This window comes from Scyliorhinus canicula, chromosome 13 (genome assembly GCF_902713615.1).
Source record: "Scyliorhinus canicula chromosome 13, sScyCan1.1, whole genome shotgun sequence".
Classification (NCBI taxonomy): domain Eukaryota; kingdom Metazoa; phylum Chordata; class Chondrichthyes; order Carcharhiniformes; family Scyliorhinidae; genus Scyliorhinus; species Scyliorhinus canicula.
The window spans coordinates 28,061,842-28,078,176 of record NC_052158.1 but is presented as its reverse complement, the minus strand read 5'-3'; the positions used below and the strand labels follow the sequence as shown (position 1 = coordinate 28,078,176).

Sequence of the window (16,335 nt, the reverse complement as noted above, 5' to 3'; positions counted from 1 at the left end):
CCTGTTTCCAGCGAGTTAATCTTCAAATGATTGTAGGTACAGAACAATACTTGGATAAATTGCAAGATTGAGCTTACTGCAGAGTGGAAGCTGCTGCAGTGGCTTTCAAAGGAGCCAAGTTTCAAATTTCATAAAGCATAGCTATGACAATAACACGTTAAATAGAAAATATTGGTAATACCATAAATTACCATTGAAGCCAATTAACATGTTTTTTTGATGGTGTAACAGTTGGGAGTGCAGTTTAAGCCAATAGTATCTTATTGGGGCAAAGGGGACAAGTGGGACAGATGTCAAATCCCTCTTGGAGTATTTAATACCAACCCCCAATGGTACTGGTTTTGAATTTATGTTTAATGCCAGAGGGTGTTCCATTTTAGAGTATTGAAACTGCTTCACTTTTTTTTTTTTTTTGAAGCATTTTTATCAATCCAGAACACGGGCGGTACACTTTTGGGGAGGGGGGGTTTGGGCTGCACACTTCTCGGGACATGGAGCACATCTATAAATGGGTGGCATGGTGTAGTGGTTGGTACTGTTGCCTCAACACCAAGGAGTTGGGTCTCATACCCACAACCTGAAGATGTGCAGGCTATTTGGAGTGGCCATGCTAAAATGCCCCTTAATTGAAAAAATTAAATATTAAAAGTTTTGTGGATTGAATTTAACCACACAATACTTCAGATTTATAAACTGATCATGACTTGGCATTTGCTTCCAGCCATGGACATTTGCAACTTCGATAAATGTTAATAAATCATTATAGACCAATATACAAGTTCTGCTCATGTACCCCGTTAATAAGAATGATGCAACCAAATTCTCTCCTCCCCCCCCCCCCCCCCCCCCCCCTCCCATTTGTCTCCCAGACTGTGGACCTTGGCTGAGCAGCTGGAGATCTGCACAACTGACTACTCGCCTAGTGCTGAAGTGCAGACCATCACTTATTTGCGCCTCCCTGTTATGTTCTCTCACTACCTGGTCTGGGTGGGGAGTTGGCTAGATTTACAACACCGTCTGCAGGGAGGCCAGGTCAACTTCAGAGTACAAAACCAGACTGCTAAGGCTGTGGCACAGTGTGACAGGCCATGCCAACCCACTATTCCCTCAGTGGCTTTTCACACTGCTTTTACTTGGCAAGGTGACTAAATATATTGAACCACTTGTTTAAAGCATGCTTACACCTAATTGGCTGCAGTACAACATATATTGCCCCATGAGTGATTACTGAAGCACTTCATGACCATGTTCCCTGAAACAGCTACTGTGCTTTGTCCCTTCCCTGGTGCTGATTTATGGATAGAGGCAAAAGCTAAATTTTAGTGCAATGTATACCTTGTGTGAATATTGCCTTCGTTGTGGTAGTTCATATGGTCGGTGTAGAATCAAGTCTGATTCACCATACCAGGGTTTTCTTATGGGTGGGCAGGGAAGCGATCTCTATTTCTAAGGTATGTTTCTTCCCTCTTGCACCCCTCACACCCGAAAAAAGCAGGTGCTGCTTTAAACCATTAAAAAACTGGCAACACAAATTTTGGTCACAGTGCTCCAGTTGTCTAGTAGACACATTCTTGTTCACACACATATATAATCAGCACTGCACTGCTCTAATTTAGCATTTTTTTGAAGATGTGACATATCTTGAGCAAGACAGTGGGCCTTTGAGGTAAAATTCTGTTGCAATGCCATATTTATATCAACGCTTATTTTTATTAAAAAATAATGTGAACTGCTTCAGCGCTTATCAATTGTAAGCAGTCCTGCTCGAAGCCATTAACAGTGTTACTTAGTGGCAACATATGAGTGCCTTCTGATGGAAAAACATTCACAATTCTATTATTCTGACATTTCTTTCCAAAACCACTACTTCCCACAAGCTAAGACCAGTAAATATGTCTGCAACTTGCAGCAATGTTTTGAACTGACCAAGTTGTTGACTTATTATTTTCCATAATTTGAAGGCCAATAGCTGCCTTATGGAATCTTGGCAAATGTATGCATTAAAGCAGTTTGAGACGGGATGGATTGTGGCACTATCCACACCTATAGCCCGGAAGTTGCTATTCAATATAACTCCAGGGATGTTATACTTTGTGTTGGTGGGCGGAGAGTATTAAGTAATGGTAACATGGATGCTGTACTTCCAATTTACAATAAATGGCTTTACCTGAACAGTTTATAACAAATAGTCAAGTGGTTAGGGTGCAAGTCTAGGGAAAAATGGGCCACTTTGTACAGTTCATTGTATATGATAAACGCATCAAAATTAACTTTCGAACACGCACAGAGGGCAGTTCCCTTTGTTTTTCTAATGCGTTTCTGACATCAGTGGGCCGAGGGCTCCCAATTTATTGTATCCTTCAACTTCTTACTCCTGGGTGATGCCTGAATGGGATTTTCTATGTAGGCAAGTCTACTGAAGGCAGGGAAAATCTTTATATTGCTAAGTGTTATGGCCTAAGCTGTCTTGGACAAATGCAAGAAAGCTTGCATTTTACATTGGGCATATAGGAAGAGCAGGAAATTTGTGTTTGTGATCTGCCATTTTGTGCATTTTACAAAGGGTGCCAGTCATATCAAGCAAAATATAATTGCATTTGCAGTACTAGTTCAGTGATTTTTCTACCATTGGGAGGGCAGAAGAGATGGAGAGATCGATGAACAACTCATGTATTCCCAAGACCATCTTAGAAAACTGCATTCTGCGCCAAGCCAATTTAAATGTATGCAAGTAAGCAGCGCAGAAAGATTACTGGACTTCACATATTGATCCTAATTACAAATAAAGGCTGTAAACAAATATACCATAATTGCATTTTTAGCCAAAGGGGGGGGGGGGGAAGAATAAAAAAACTGACCTCTTATATCTCTTCTTTTTAAGGTAATTGATACAATGGGTTCGGGGCCTGTAGATCCAAAAGAGCTCCTGATAGGGTTGGACTGCCTCCTTGGGAAAGATGGGGAAATTAAAAGTGGTGATGGTGTCATTAGAATTTACAGGTAATTCTTCACTTCAATGCAATTAATGCACAAAACACCCACAAATACGATGTATCTTCCCCCACTGCCCTCAGTTCATTACTTTTTTTAAATAATTTGCTGTGGATATATTAAGCAAATATTGGCACTTTATCTCTCAAAATGCTGAAACGGTGTTGTTCAGGTGTTCCACCTACTCTACCTTTCAATTAAAGACCATTGTTAGCTTTTTATCACCTTAATGATATTTAAGCATCCAAACATGGGGTACCCTTGTTGGAAGCATGTTCCTACACTGCTGAGAGGCAGGGGAACGTTGTACACATTTTTGAAATTGCTAATTTTTTTTTTTCAGTTTCTGACGTACACTTGGCTACCTTTTTCAAGTAGTTACCATGATGACTCCCAGGAGCTATTCCATTGGGCCCAATGCTGTGTGCACAGTACATGTGCAGTGGGTACTATCCAGTGATTCTGGTTGGTAGCAGCCAAGAGCAGGGGTCCAGCTGATATTTTAAGCAACTACAATTGTAGTGATATGCACTACCACACTCTTTGTAACTTAAATGGTTAAATCAGAAATCATATTAAATTTTCATTTTTTAAAGTTTCATACGCTTACTTGTGTAAGCTGATGTCTCATTCTTTTGTCGCCCTCATCCCTCCTGGCCCCAAGTCATTGTCTGTGTGGAATTTGCATATTCTCCCAGTGTCTGTGTGGGTCTCACCCCCCGCCACATACACATAACCCAAAGATGTGCAGGTTAGGTAAATTGGCCTTCCTAAATTGTCCCTTAATTTGGAAAAAAAATTAGGTACTCTAAATTATTTTTAAAAATCCATACACTCCCCACCTGATTTGATGTTCTTTCATCCTGGATGTCAATGACGAGTTCAACCCTCTCTTTCCCAGCATTGCAACTTTCTTGCCTGGCAATGGGCAATTTAATAGGCACGTGAGAGCAATTAATTTTTTTAAAATTTAAAATATCCAATTCTTTTTTTCCCAATTTAGCGTGGTCAATCCACCTACTCTGCACATTTTTGGGTTGTGGTGGTGAGACCTATATCGACTGGAGAGAATGAGCAAGCTCCACATGGACAATGACCCGGGTCCTCAGTGACATGAGGCAGCAATGCTAACCACTGTGTGCTATGCCGCCCCTGATGGGTGGGGGAACAGTTTCAGTGTTAACTCACTGGATGGGTTAGCATTGCTGCCTCACGGCGCTGAGGTCCCAGGTTCGATCCCGGCTCTGGGTCGCTGTCCGTGTGGAGTTTGCACATCCTCCCAGTCTTTGTATGGGTTTCGCCCCCACATCCCAAAGATGTGCAGGCTAGGTGGATTGGCCACGCTAAATTGCCCCTTAATTGGAAAAAATGAATTGGATACTCTAAATTTAAATTAAAAAAATAAAAACTCACTTCATGGAGGGGGGCAGCATGGTGGTGCAGTGGTTAGCACTGCTGACTCACGGCGCCGATGTCCCAGGTCCGATCCTGGCTCTGGGTGACTGTTCCTGTAGAGTTTCCATGTTCTCCCCGTGTTTGCGTGGTTTCAACCCCACAATCCAAAGATGTGGATTGGCCATGCTAAATTGACCCTTAATTGGAAAAAATGAATTGGGCATTCTAAATTTATTTTTTTTAAACTCAGTGGATGGGAATTCCATGGGATCAGGTGGAGCTTTTCTTTTGCCCTGACCCAATATTCCATTATATCTTGAGTCGAGAGGAAAATTGAGTGGATGTAAGATTAGCATTCCACTCTCTCCTGCCAGTTCCCCAATGGTTTGATGAAGGTTAGTTTACTTGATCAGTGTATTTGATTCTCTAGTAATCTTACCATGTTTAATTTAAACTTTGAGCCTCTATTTGGAGTCCATTTGACTACCAAAGCTGTGCATTATGTTTGAGTCATTTCTCTTCCATACCCATTCCCCTTCCAATCTGTCTCTTAAAGCACATTTTTTTCATCTGAATAATGCTTATTCAGAGTATATCTGTGACATGTGCCCTTCACTTCCAGTCCAAAGGCTATTGCTAATTCTCTTCAATGTTTTTGATTTTTAGGTTAATGAAGGATGCGAAAAAGCTTGTAAGCAGATGCATGTACTTGAACATCCTGCTGCAGACTAGATCGGAAGATATTTTGAATCAGTAAGGCTGCTAGTTTCTAACACCATAAATGTCCTTGGCTTTTTAGACTATTCTCTCCTCAAATACTTCAGCATGGTGCTGTATGGCTCGAGACCCATTGTGCAAGATATCACCCAACCTTTTTAGGGTCCTACTTGTTCACCATTTTTTTCAAAATTAAAATGGTCGGGCAAATTGGGTGAAGTGGGGAAGTCACAGCATTTCTTGGTTTCAACCTGATCCATTCTGTTTACTGTAGGCATGACCCAGTTTGGATCCAGAGATCAGTTTTCTGTCTTTTTCCCATCATGGACTCATCCTTTGCCTGTAGACCTTCTTAAATGCTTCTGACTGCATTAGGTTTTGAATAGATAGAGCTTACTTAAATGCTTCTGACTGCATTAGGTTTTGAAAAGATAGAGCTTAGAAATAGTCACTATGAAAATTCTTACAAGGACAAGTGGATATTGTCTCTTGTACATGCGAGTGGTCTCAAAAAAGACCAAGTTCTTCTATTTAGAAGCAGCCAGGTCAGGATTTTTCAGTTGAGGTTTCTGACGCACTCGCCTTTAATAATCTTTATTGTCACAAGTAGGCTTACATTAACACTGCAATGAAGTTACTGTGAAAATCCCCCAGTCGCCACATTCCGGCACCTGTTCGGGTACACAGAGGAAGCATTCAGAATGTCCAAATTATCTAACAGCACATCTTTCGGGACTTGTGGGAGGAAACCGGAGCACCCGGAGGAAACCCACGCAGACACTGGGAGAGCGTGCACAAAGTGACCCAAGACGGGAATCGAACCGTGGGCCCTGGCGCTGTGAAGCAACAGTGCTAACCACTGTGCTACCGTGTATGAGCTAACAGGTGGATGGGTCGACAGGTGGGTTCAGAAACTATGTCCACTCAATATTGAGCGACCATCCTACATGATTGGAAGCACTGTTTTGGGTGCGAATGGTAGTCCATTTTCAGGTCCAAATAGTTTTTAAATTCAAAGATGACATGTTCTGAAAAGGTGTTGCCAGGTAGTGAAGGGCCTTGATTATTTGCTTGTCGTAGTTTTCCCACTTGATTCAGAAGCTGCAACAAGAGAAGAGCATTGTTTTTATTTTACAAGGTAGTGAAGGGCCTCGATTATTGGAAGACCTCCCAATCTTCCAAGGTGCCACCTGAAATGTTAATCTATTTTTAATTTCCTTGACTGTTCACTGACTTACTATGTATTGCAGTTACTTTGTTTTAACTCAGTCTCAAAATATCTGTGTGCAATGTTTAGATGTGTGAACGTTAAGAGTTTGGTGTTTATCTGTTTATTTCTCTGCTTGAAGGTTCATCATTGTTGGCGGTTACAAGCTACTGAATAACTGGTTGGCCTATTCCAAAACTACTAGCAATGTGCCACTGTTGCAACAGATTTTGCTGGCATTGCAGCTTCTGCCACTGACTGTGGACCATCTGAAACAAGTAAGTAACATGCTGAGAAAGTAAACGACTGAGCAATGCAACCTTGTGGGTGGGGCTTGCCTTCAGTGACCGAGTTCTTCGTCTGGTGGGCACTGAATTAAGTTTTGTGTTCGTGCAACTCAACTGGGAAGCAGGGCATGAAAAAACTATTCCAGCCTTGAATGGACATAATGAGGGACTTAATAACATGAATAGGAGAAATCGTTTCCATTGGCAGAAGGCGCTTTGTAACCAGCGACCATATATTTTAATTGATTTTTTTTAAAAAACTGAACCGATAAGAATGTTCTTGACACTGAAAGGGTGGTGGAAGCTGATTCAATAGCAACTTTCAAAAAGATGGATTTTTATATATAATGTATTGTGTATAAATCTTGAAAATGTAGGGTCAGAGGGAGGGGGAGGAGAGCAGAGCCCTTTCGAACAGCTGGTACAATGGACTAAATGGCCTCCCTATTAGTATTCTAAGCATGAGGTTTGGGGCATTTCTTTCCTTCACCTATTCCACACTTGTGTCATGCCACCGTTTTGTTATGATGAGAGCTATAATTTCATGCATTTTCCTCGCAATTCCTAGTGCTTCTTGTCATGTCTTTTTTGCTTTTAGTAAATATGGGTTTCTGCTGGTTTCCACGAGCCTTTTAGACATTGTCTTCATTCAACGTATGTCTTCATTCAAAGTGTGTATCTTGGCTCCCTATATCTAATTGAAATCCTGTTATAAAATGTTTTGTTGAAAGCGCATAATGATTTTACTTCCTATCTTTGGCCCCTTATTTTTCCATATTTTCCCTTCTCTGCTGAAGGCTCTTTGGTTGCACCTATTTCCCTTGAGTAGTCACTGTGCATAAATCTAGCAGACATTTTGGTCTTAGAAGACATCACAATTGCACCAAATTTTGTCCACACTTTATATTTATACTTACCCTAAATAACCATCTGTGGTGGGCAAATGTGGCGCACTTGATTTTGGGGTGGGTATGGTGGTAATACAAATGATGCATTTTTACATTGGTGAGAGGGGAAGTTCCAGAACGCAGAATTATTTGTTAAATCTGACTAGCAAGTGTGTCTGTTTTACATGGGCCTGTTTCTATTCCAGAATAATACAGCCAAGATCGTGAAACAGTTAAGCAAGACCTTTGATGATGGAGGTTAGTTATGTTTCTTTAGACCACCAATATTCCCACCTTTCAGTAACTCTGGTAGAACAAGGGCACAGAAATGTATCAAACAGTGTGTATGTTTATACCACTGGTTGAAAGGAAGAAACAAATAGTTTTTTAATGAACTATTGCGTTAATTTAATTTCATTGAGCCTTGCTGAGTTCCTTGTTTAATTTTTGATTCTGAGCTGTTTTAATTTATATACTTCTGATTTAATTTTCTCCCCCTCCTGTATCTGTCACAAATGGTCATTTGTCTTTTGGGACAATGAGTGTCGATGCCCTGACCATCTAGCGTATCACAAACAATCCTGATGCTACTCAGCTGACTTATATGCATGTATCCAAGGGGGTTAATAGATAGCTGATGGAAGTTGAGCATTGGCTAATTTTCCAGCCCAATTCTTTGTGATCCATCTATTTACTTTTGTGGAACAGTTGTTAATTGGCAGTCAATGTTGCTTGACCTCTTTGTTCTTTGACCTGAAAGTGGTCACTATGATTTTTCATCGTATCATGCGGATTTATGTTTCAGAACTCCGGAAGTTGGCGCAAGTTCTTGTCAACCATTGGATGACTGTAATTCGATCTCAGAGCACAAACCCTAGCGCACAAGGTACCATTTGATTATTTGTATTGAATTGGTATCGTATTGTTTGCTAGAAATGCAATATCTGACATAACTTGTCTTCCTTGTTAAAATTATAGTAAATGCTGTTTTTTAAAAAATCAGTAGCAAAACGGATCTTCAAAGTTCAGAATCCCAAAATGAGCTTTCCTGTCTAACCCCTAATGACACTTCTGGTGTAGTTCTACGGATTCAATCTACCGTTACCTTGTGTCTCCTGCAGCTGGTGTTTGCATGTCAGTAATGTCCCCATTAAAATTTGCGTTTGCTAGGTGACTTGAGAGAGAGGGGGCTTTTTGTGTTGAATAATAAAATGTGCTTCCTAAGCCTAGAGGCAGTAAATCCACTTGCCTGGCTGTGTAAATTTAACTGCTCATAGTCCCGGGATCAAATCTGGAGCCTATTTAGCGTCTATTACTTTCTTCCATGTTGAATTGTACTTGTACCAGCTGTGACTTGTATATTTGGGCAGTGGGCTGGGTGGCAGTCTGTGCTCCACAACTCTGCTGAAACATTCTTTTCTTAAAAAAAAATCAGGAGCATTATTCCTAATTGTGCACATTTCTACAGCATAATTGCCTTTAAATGGTCGCTGAATTAATTGAGAATTCATTACTATTCATCACATCGGCTTTAAGTCAAGGGTCAAGTAAAAGACAGCATGCATTTTCTGTTTCCTGAGCTTTTTGGTCCACTCCAAAGATGTGCAGGCTAAGTGGATTGACCATGCTAAATTGCCCCCAAGTGTCCAAATATTAGGTGGGGTTACAGAGATAGGGTGGGGATTGGTTTGTGTAGGCTGGTCTTTTGAATGGTCGGTGCAGAGAGGATGGGCCGAATGGCCTCTTTCATTGTCACGATTCTATGGTGCAGTGCAAATGATGCTATTTTAAGCACGGCACATTTGAGCTCGGACTTGTGATGGATGATACGCGTGCTGTTTTTTAGTGGATTTAGGTATGTATTTTTCTACCAATAAATAGAACAGAGAATGTATAACCTGAGATTTGTCTGTAAAGTAGCATGTCACTATCGTCAATGTGAAATTCTTAGCTATTTGGCAGTTGCGTCTGGTTTCCATGTACTGTGGGAGATGTTGTTTCTTATGCTGTTGGATCAATACGAATAAACATAAGTGAGTTTATGTTGAAAAGGTGAAGCTGATATTTTGTTGCAATGCAGTCCTTTGTGTAAATTACTTCTGACTAACAATGAACGTTGATTTGGGCAATGGAAATATTTTGCCTAATGTTAATCCCCTGACTTGAATTAAAAAGCCTGATAGGCCAACTTATTTGTTTTTTTAAAAATAGATAAGCAGCCAGAGAGGAAAAAACGGAAAGATGACAAGAAGGATGAAGGCAAGGTTCGAGCGCCAGTTTCTGAGCGAGTCCCAGATCCAAAATCTGATCTCCGAGTGGAGGCTAAGGAGGAGGAAACACCGGAGAAGAAAAGGGAGAAACCCAAATCGTTACGAACAACGGCACCCAGTCATGCCAAGTTCAGGTCAACAGGTGGGTATCCCAGTAATTGTTTTGTAAATTCATTTATGCAATGTGGGCGTCACTAGTTAGGCCAGCATTTATTGCCCATCCCTAGTTGCCCTTCAGAAGTGCTGTTGAGTTGCCTCCTTGATCTGCTGCAGTCTTTGAGTGTAGGTACACCACTGCTGTTAAGGAGGGAGTTCCAGGATGTTGCCAGAGCAACAGTGGGGGTGGGGGAAAAGGCGACATATTTCCAAGTCGGGATGGCGAGTGACTTGGAAGGGAACCTCCAGGTTTCCAGGTATCTGCTGCTCTTGTTCTTCTGGATGATAGTGGCTGTGGGTTTGGGAGGTGCTATCTAAGGAACATTGGTGAATTATTGCAGTACATCTTGTACATAGTACACACGGCTGCCACTGCGTCGGTGGTGGAGAGTTTGAATGTTTGTGGAAGGGGGAGAAAACAAGCTGGATGCTTTGTCCTGGATGGTGCCGAGTCTCTTGAGTGTTGTTGGAGCTGCACTCATCCAGGCAAGTGAAGATTATTCCATCACACCCCTCACTTGTGCCTTGTAGATGGTGGACAGGCTTTGGGGGGTCAGGAAGTGAGCTAATCAACGTAGTATTCCTAGCCTTTGACCTGCCCTGGCAGCCACCATATTTATATGGCTCGTCCAGTTCTGTTCCTGATAAATGGTAACCCCAGGATGTTGATTGTGGGGGATTCAACGATGGTAATGCCATTGAATGCCATGGGGCAGTGGTTAGATCTTCTTTTGTAGGAGATGCTCATTGCCTGGCACTTGTGTGGTGTGAATGTAACTTGCTACTTGTCAGCGCCAGCTGTGGTTACACTTGTAATGCGCGCACTTCTCTTGAAACACTCATTGTCCTGTCCTGAATACTTGGCAAATCCATTTTTTTTGCACCTCTTAAATGCTTTTGGGGCATATTTATACAAGGTCATGTAGGAACTTTATTGGACTTCATCTGGTGAAAGAGATGCTTGATCTTTTTGATTGTGAAAGTCAAGAAGATATCACCCACCTCTGCAAATGGGAAGTGGCACTACCATAAGCAATTGCAGATCTGGTCTTCTGTGATTTGGCTTGCTTTAAAGAGGGTTACTGTTGCCAACTAATAACTCCTCACTTCTGTTCATTATAATGTGACATTGACCTTCCTAACTCTCTTTGCAGGCCTGGAGATGGAAGTTCCCATTCTGCCAAAAAAGACTTCCTCTGCTCCGGTAATTTCTGACAAGTACAACATCAAGCCAGCGCCTCTGAAAAGGCCAAGGTAAGATTACTTTGTAAGCATCATCTAGCATATCACAAGAGGCTGTAGAGTGGTGGAGTAGCACTTGCAGTCATAGTATGCAGTTGGACACTGTTCAGAGAGTTGTATATGCATGCGAGCGAAAGATGCAGTAACAAGTGTTCAGGGGACGGCATGGTGGTGCAGTGGTTCGCACTTCATTCATGTTGCCGAGGACCTGGGTTCGATCCCGGCCCCGGTTCACTGTCCATGGAGTTTGCACATTTCTTCTCTTCTTCTCTTTCTCTTCTGTCCTTCCCCCGTGCTGAGTAATACAGGACCTATTTTGAGTTGGATTGGGTGGATCAGTGCAGCGCTAACTGGAAAGCTAGCTTGTATACTCTGGTACCTCCAATCGAACTTGAGCCCGTAACCCTTGGAGTGCTGAATCAAGACTAAACTTAATCTTGTGGTTGAGCTCGGAAGCTGTGGTTCTCATTCCTTGCTTCACTCGGCTACTATTAATTTAGAATCATAGAATAGTGGAAGCACAAGGAAAAGCCATTTAACCCCATCAGTCTGTTCCAGCTCTCCGCAGGTGCAATTTAGCTTGGACCCACTCCCTGCCCTTGGCTCTGCAAATGATTTCTCTTCACAGCTCTCTGGTCCCAGGTTCAATTCCCGGCTTGCGACACTGTCTGTGTGGATTCTGCACGTTCTCCCCATGTGTGCATAGGTTTCCTCCGGGTGCTCTGGTTTCCTCCCACAGTCCAAAGATGTGTAGGTTAGGTGGATTGGCCATACTAAATTGCCCTTGGTGTCCAAAATTACCCTTCGTGTTGGGTGGGGTTACTGGGTTATGGGTATAGGATGGAGGTGTGGGCTTGGGTAGGGTGCTCTGTCTGTTCCCGCTCTCCTTTTAGAATTGTATCCATATTTTGTATTGCCTCTATCACTTCATACCTCTGCATTGAATGTCATCTGTCATGTATCCACTCATTCCATCATCCTGTCTATGCCCCTTCAAGTCTCTTGGTTTTCCTCGCAATCCAAGTTACTTGCAAGTTTTGTCATTTGCAGATTTTGAAATTGTGATCTGTACATCCTAGACTAGGACATTAATGCACATCATGAAAAGCAGTGGTCCTAGTACTGAGCCCTAGAGCACACCATTGTATACCGTTTTCATAGTAACTTCATTTGAAGCCTACTTGTGACAATAAGCGATTTTCATTTCGGTCTTAAACAAAAAATTGGCTTTCCCTGCTACTATTTCTTGTCACTAAGCTAACTTTGTATCCCATGCTGCCATTTATTAGTTTTACTGGTAACTATAAAATTTGCCTCATGACTGACTATTAATACCTTTTCGTTGATCCCTAGCACATCTCTAATGAGTAATGCTGTACCGCATTTGGAGAAGAAGTATAAACCACTGAACGTAACGCCCAACACTACCAAGGAAATCAAAGTCAAAATCATTCCTCCCCAGCGTAAGTAAAACTATATTCGAACTCTGCCTCCTCATGCTTTTTAAAAACTTTTCTTCTCCTCTGAAAATTGGGCCAGTTTGTTGGGCATGCAACCTTGTAGAAGAGAGGCAAACTCCTCCCGAGGAATACAGCTCAGCCACCTCATGGTGCTGGCATAATACCTGCTGAGTTTAGCCAGTGTTTTCTGATTTTCATTTGATTTATTTTTGTCATGTTACCAGAGGTGCCGACTATAATGATCCACATACGGACGGCACGGTGGTACAGTGGCTAGCACTGCTGCATCACCGCACGGGGACCCGGTTCAATTCCAGCCTTGGCTGACTGCCATGTTCTCCCCGTATATATGTGGGTTTCCACCGGGTGCTCCGGTTTCCTCCCACAGTCCAAGGATGTCTAAGTTATGGGGATAGGGCAGGGGAGTGGGCCTAGGTAGGGTGCTCTCTCCGAGGGTTGGTGCAGACTCAGTGGGCTGAATGGCCTCCTTCTGCACTGTAGGAATTCTATGATACCATGCAGTTCCATTGGCAGAGCATATGCAGGGAACTTTCTGAATCACGTTTGAGCTCTAGCAAAAGCTCTATGGCCTCGTTACAATCAACTTTGTGTTACCATGTCCCTTCTCAACCGCTTCACGGACTGGCAGTGATGTGCACAAGAATGGGTGTTTTGGTTAACTTCTCTCATTCCTGTCTTCTACCCACCTCTGCTCATAGAGGCTGATGCTTGAGAAGTCCCGATAAAACTTTAAAGTACAAGGGGTTACGTTTGGTGAGAGTGAAACTCTAGATCATGTTGAGGAAAGTGTATTTGCTGCTGTTGGTGGTTTAGCTACATCCTGACATTTTATTGTTTCCTGCAGCTATTGAAAGCACCGGTTTTCTGGAGGCGCTCAATTCTGCCCCAGTACATGGACTAAAAATCAAGAAGAAGAAGAAGATCACATCCCCAACCAGCATCAAGGTACTAAGACAACAAGAGTGTGCATGTTACTTCACATCTTGAATTTAACTGATGAAGAATGGACATATTATTCAGGCTGCACAATCATCGGTTTAAAAAAAGCTCTTGGTAGTGTAGGTCTCTACGTTTTGATGTGGTTAGATGGGTGGTTAGAAACAAAATTCCATATTTTTTGAGGGAGGACATTTTCCAAAATCCCTTCCTAAAATTCACTCTTAATTTCATGGGTTTTTTATTTTGGAGATTGTGCTATGAAGTTGCCTGCAAAATGGAAGAAAGGCCAAAGCTTCTAAAGTTTTGTATTTGGGGTGGGTGCAACAAGGTAGTAAGTCACTTGAGTCTCTGAGTTATCCTTGCAAGCCATTATTGTCGAGGAAGGTAGCCATCTCTATTAGAAAAGAGGTATTTAAGATGATAACTGAAGATGTTCATTGAATTGATGAATCATTGAATTTACAGCGCAGAAGGAGGCCATTCGGCCCATCGAGTCTGCACCGGCTATCTCTATTAGAAAAGAGGTATTTAAGATGATAACTGAAGATAACGGTTCATTGAAGTGATGAATCATTGAATTTACAGCGCAGAAGGAGGCCATTCGCCCCATCGAGTCTGCACCGGCTCTTGGAAAGAGCACCCTACCCAAACCCACACCTCCACCCTATCCCCATAAAACAGCAACTCTACCCAACACTAAGGGCAATTTAGCATGGCCAATCCACCTAACCTGCACATCTTTGGACTGTGGGAGGAAACCAGAGCACCCGAAGGAAGCCCACACACACAGGGAGAATGTGCAGACTCCGCACAGACAGTGACCCAAGCCGGGAATCGAACCTGGGACCCTGGAGCTGTGAAGCAATTGTGCTAACCACAATGCTACCGTGCTGCCCAGTTGTAAAATTTACAACTGTGCTAAGCACCTTATTTGCAGGTGAAGGTTTAGAGTATCAAAGCACACAAATGAAGTTAGGAACAAAAATTGATTTGCAACATTATTGCTCAAAAGGATAGATAACTTTGATTCTGTGAAAAATGATAAATGAGTACGGGGTGTATAGTATGAAGTAGTGTGAAGAGGAATTTGGAGGCGATTTCTCGAGAGGAGAGCACTTGTGTAATCAGTTGATGTGAATGTTATTCCTTTACATCTCTGACTCTGATTCATTTTTAACATTTCTCTGTTCCCTCAGTCCAATCCTTTTGATCAAAAGGCCAGTCCTGAACAGGTCAGCACCAAACCTGCTTCTCCAGAAGTTGCTGTCACCGAGCCTATGGAAGTGGAGAGACCTGGTACACCTGTGCCACTTGAAGAGGTGCCTGAACCCATGGAGATGAGTAAGTCTAGTTGTGGTTGCACAGTGCTTGAAATGTTTTGGATATATGGTGGTTGATGTTCCTTGTTGGCAAACTGCAGCACTTCAGATCTAATTGTGAGCTCTGCCTTGTGTATATTGGCACTGCTGGCAGCGCTGAGTTCCTCTGGCATTTGTGCCGATATCCTTGATGCCATCCAGTGACCACAGGAGGAGCAGATGTCATTTTCATTCTGCCAGCTACCCACAAGCAAACCATCATGGGTTAGCCACAATAGGGTTTACAGCACAGATATAGGCAGGTCCATGCTGGTGTTTATACTCCACCAGCACGATCTTCCACCTGACTGCATACTGTTCTCTTCTTTGCTCCCTCATGTACTTGTCTAGCATCTCCTGGTTTGGCTCACTGGGCTAAATCGCTGCCTTTTAAAGCAGGCCAGCAGCACTGTTCGATTCCAGTACCAGCCTCCCCGGACAGGTGCCGGAATGTGGCGGCTAGGAGCTTTTCACAGTAACTTCATTGAAGCCTACTAGTGACAATGAGTGATTTCGGGGGCTGGTTTAGCTCACTCAGGTAAATCGCTGGCTTTTAAAGCAGGCCAGCAGCACGGTTCGGTTCCCGTACCAGCCTCTCCGGACAGGCGCCGGAATATGGCAACTAGGGGCTTTTCACAGTAACTTCATTGAAGCCTGCTCGTGACAATAAGCGATTTTCATTTCAAACCATCTGTGCATAGCCACCTCTTGTGGCAGTGAGTTCACTCGCTTTGTAAAGAAGTTTCACCTGAAGTCCTGACTAGATTCAAATCTTTTATTGTATTGTATTCCTGAATTTGAGCCTGGTTCTAGATGTGAGCTATGACCGTTAATGTTGTTCTCACTTCTCACTGCATTGTTAGGGTTTGGAGCTGTGGAACCTGTTCACTTTCTTTCCTCTGAGGCCCTGAGCATTTGTCCTGATGAAGGTTATCGGGAAAGCCATTTAGAAAGTTGTATTTTTGCTCTGTTCTCAAGATCAGTCTTTCAAGTGCTTCCCATGCCTGCAATTGAGTTGAAATTGCCGTTTTAATAATTGCATTGAGCCAGCAGGTATTGCCAATCTGGGTAACATAGATGTGTTTCTCTTCAAACTCTCAGCTGTTGAAGAGGATACTACTACGTTGGTTGCAGCTGTGGCAGTGGCTGAGCCCTCTCCCCCTGAAGCAGTGCCTGAAGCAACCCAGCTGACGAAAAAGGGAAAGAAAAGGAAGACTGTGTCTTGGCGCGAAGAATCCAAGCTGCGAGAATATTTCTACTTTGAATTAGATGAAACGGAGAGAGGTATGAAATGAAAATCGCTGTGTGCTTGCAAGCGAGAGTGGCAAGTGGGGACTGTTTTCTCTTTAAATAGTGCGTTGTTTTCCTGACACTTGGTCAGTCCCAGCTTGAGCATGACCACGAT

General features: G+C 42.7%; 1 protein-coding gene across 2 annotated transcripts in view; it reads left to right on the top strand.

The window, feature by feature from the left end:
• ppp1r10 (protein phosphatase 1, regulatory subunit 10) overlaps nucleotides 1-16,335 on the top strand; it is a 35,012-nt gene that overhangs the window by 5,225 nt on the left and 13,452 nt on the right. Inside the window, exons 2-12 of one of the 2 annotated variants that reach the window (XM_038817589.1) lie at nucleotides 2,882-3,000; nucleotides 5,053-5,139; nucleotides 6,453-6,588; nucleotides 7,691-7,742; nucleotides 8,290-8,370; nucleotides 9,696-9,896; nucleotides 11,065-11,164; nucleotides 12,506-12,615; nucleotides 13,478-13,578; nucleotides 14,769-14,913; nucleotides 16,032-16,214. In XM_038817589.1, coding sequence (XP_038673517.1) covers nucleotides 2,894-3,000; nucleotides 5,053-5,139; nucleotides 6,453-6,588; nucleotides 7,691-7,742; nucleotides 8,290-8,370; nucleotides 9,696-9,896; nucleotides 11,065-11,164; nucleotides 12,506-12,615; nucleotides 13,478-13,578; nucleotides 14,769-14,913; nucleotides 16,032-16,214 — 1,303 coding nt within the window. In that variant the 5' untranslated portion in view covers nucleotides 2,882-2,893. The remainder of the gene's footprint in view (nucleotides 1-2,881; nucleotides 3,001-5,052; nucleotides 5,140-6,452; nucleotides 6,589-7,690; nucleotides 7,743-8,289; nucleotides 8,371-9,695; nucleotides 9,897-11,064; nucleotides 11,165-12,505; nucleotides 12,616-13,477; nucleotides 13,579-14,768; nucleotides 14,914-16,031; nucleotides 16,215-16,335) is intronic. The other variant, XM_038817590.1, reaches the window with a different exon arrangement.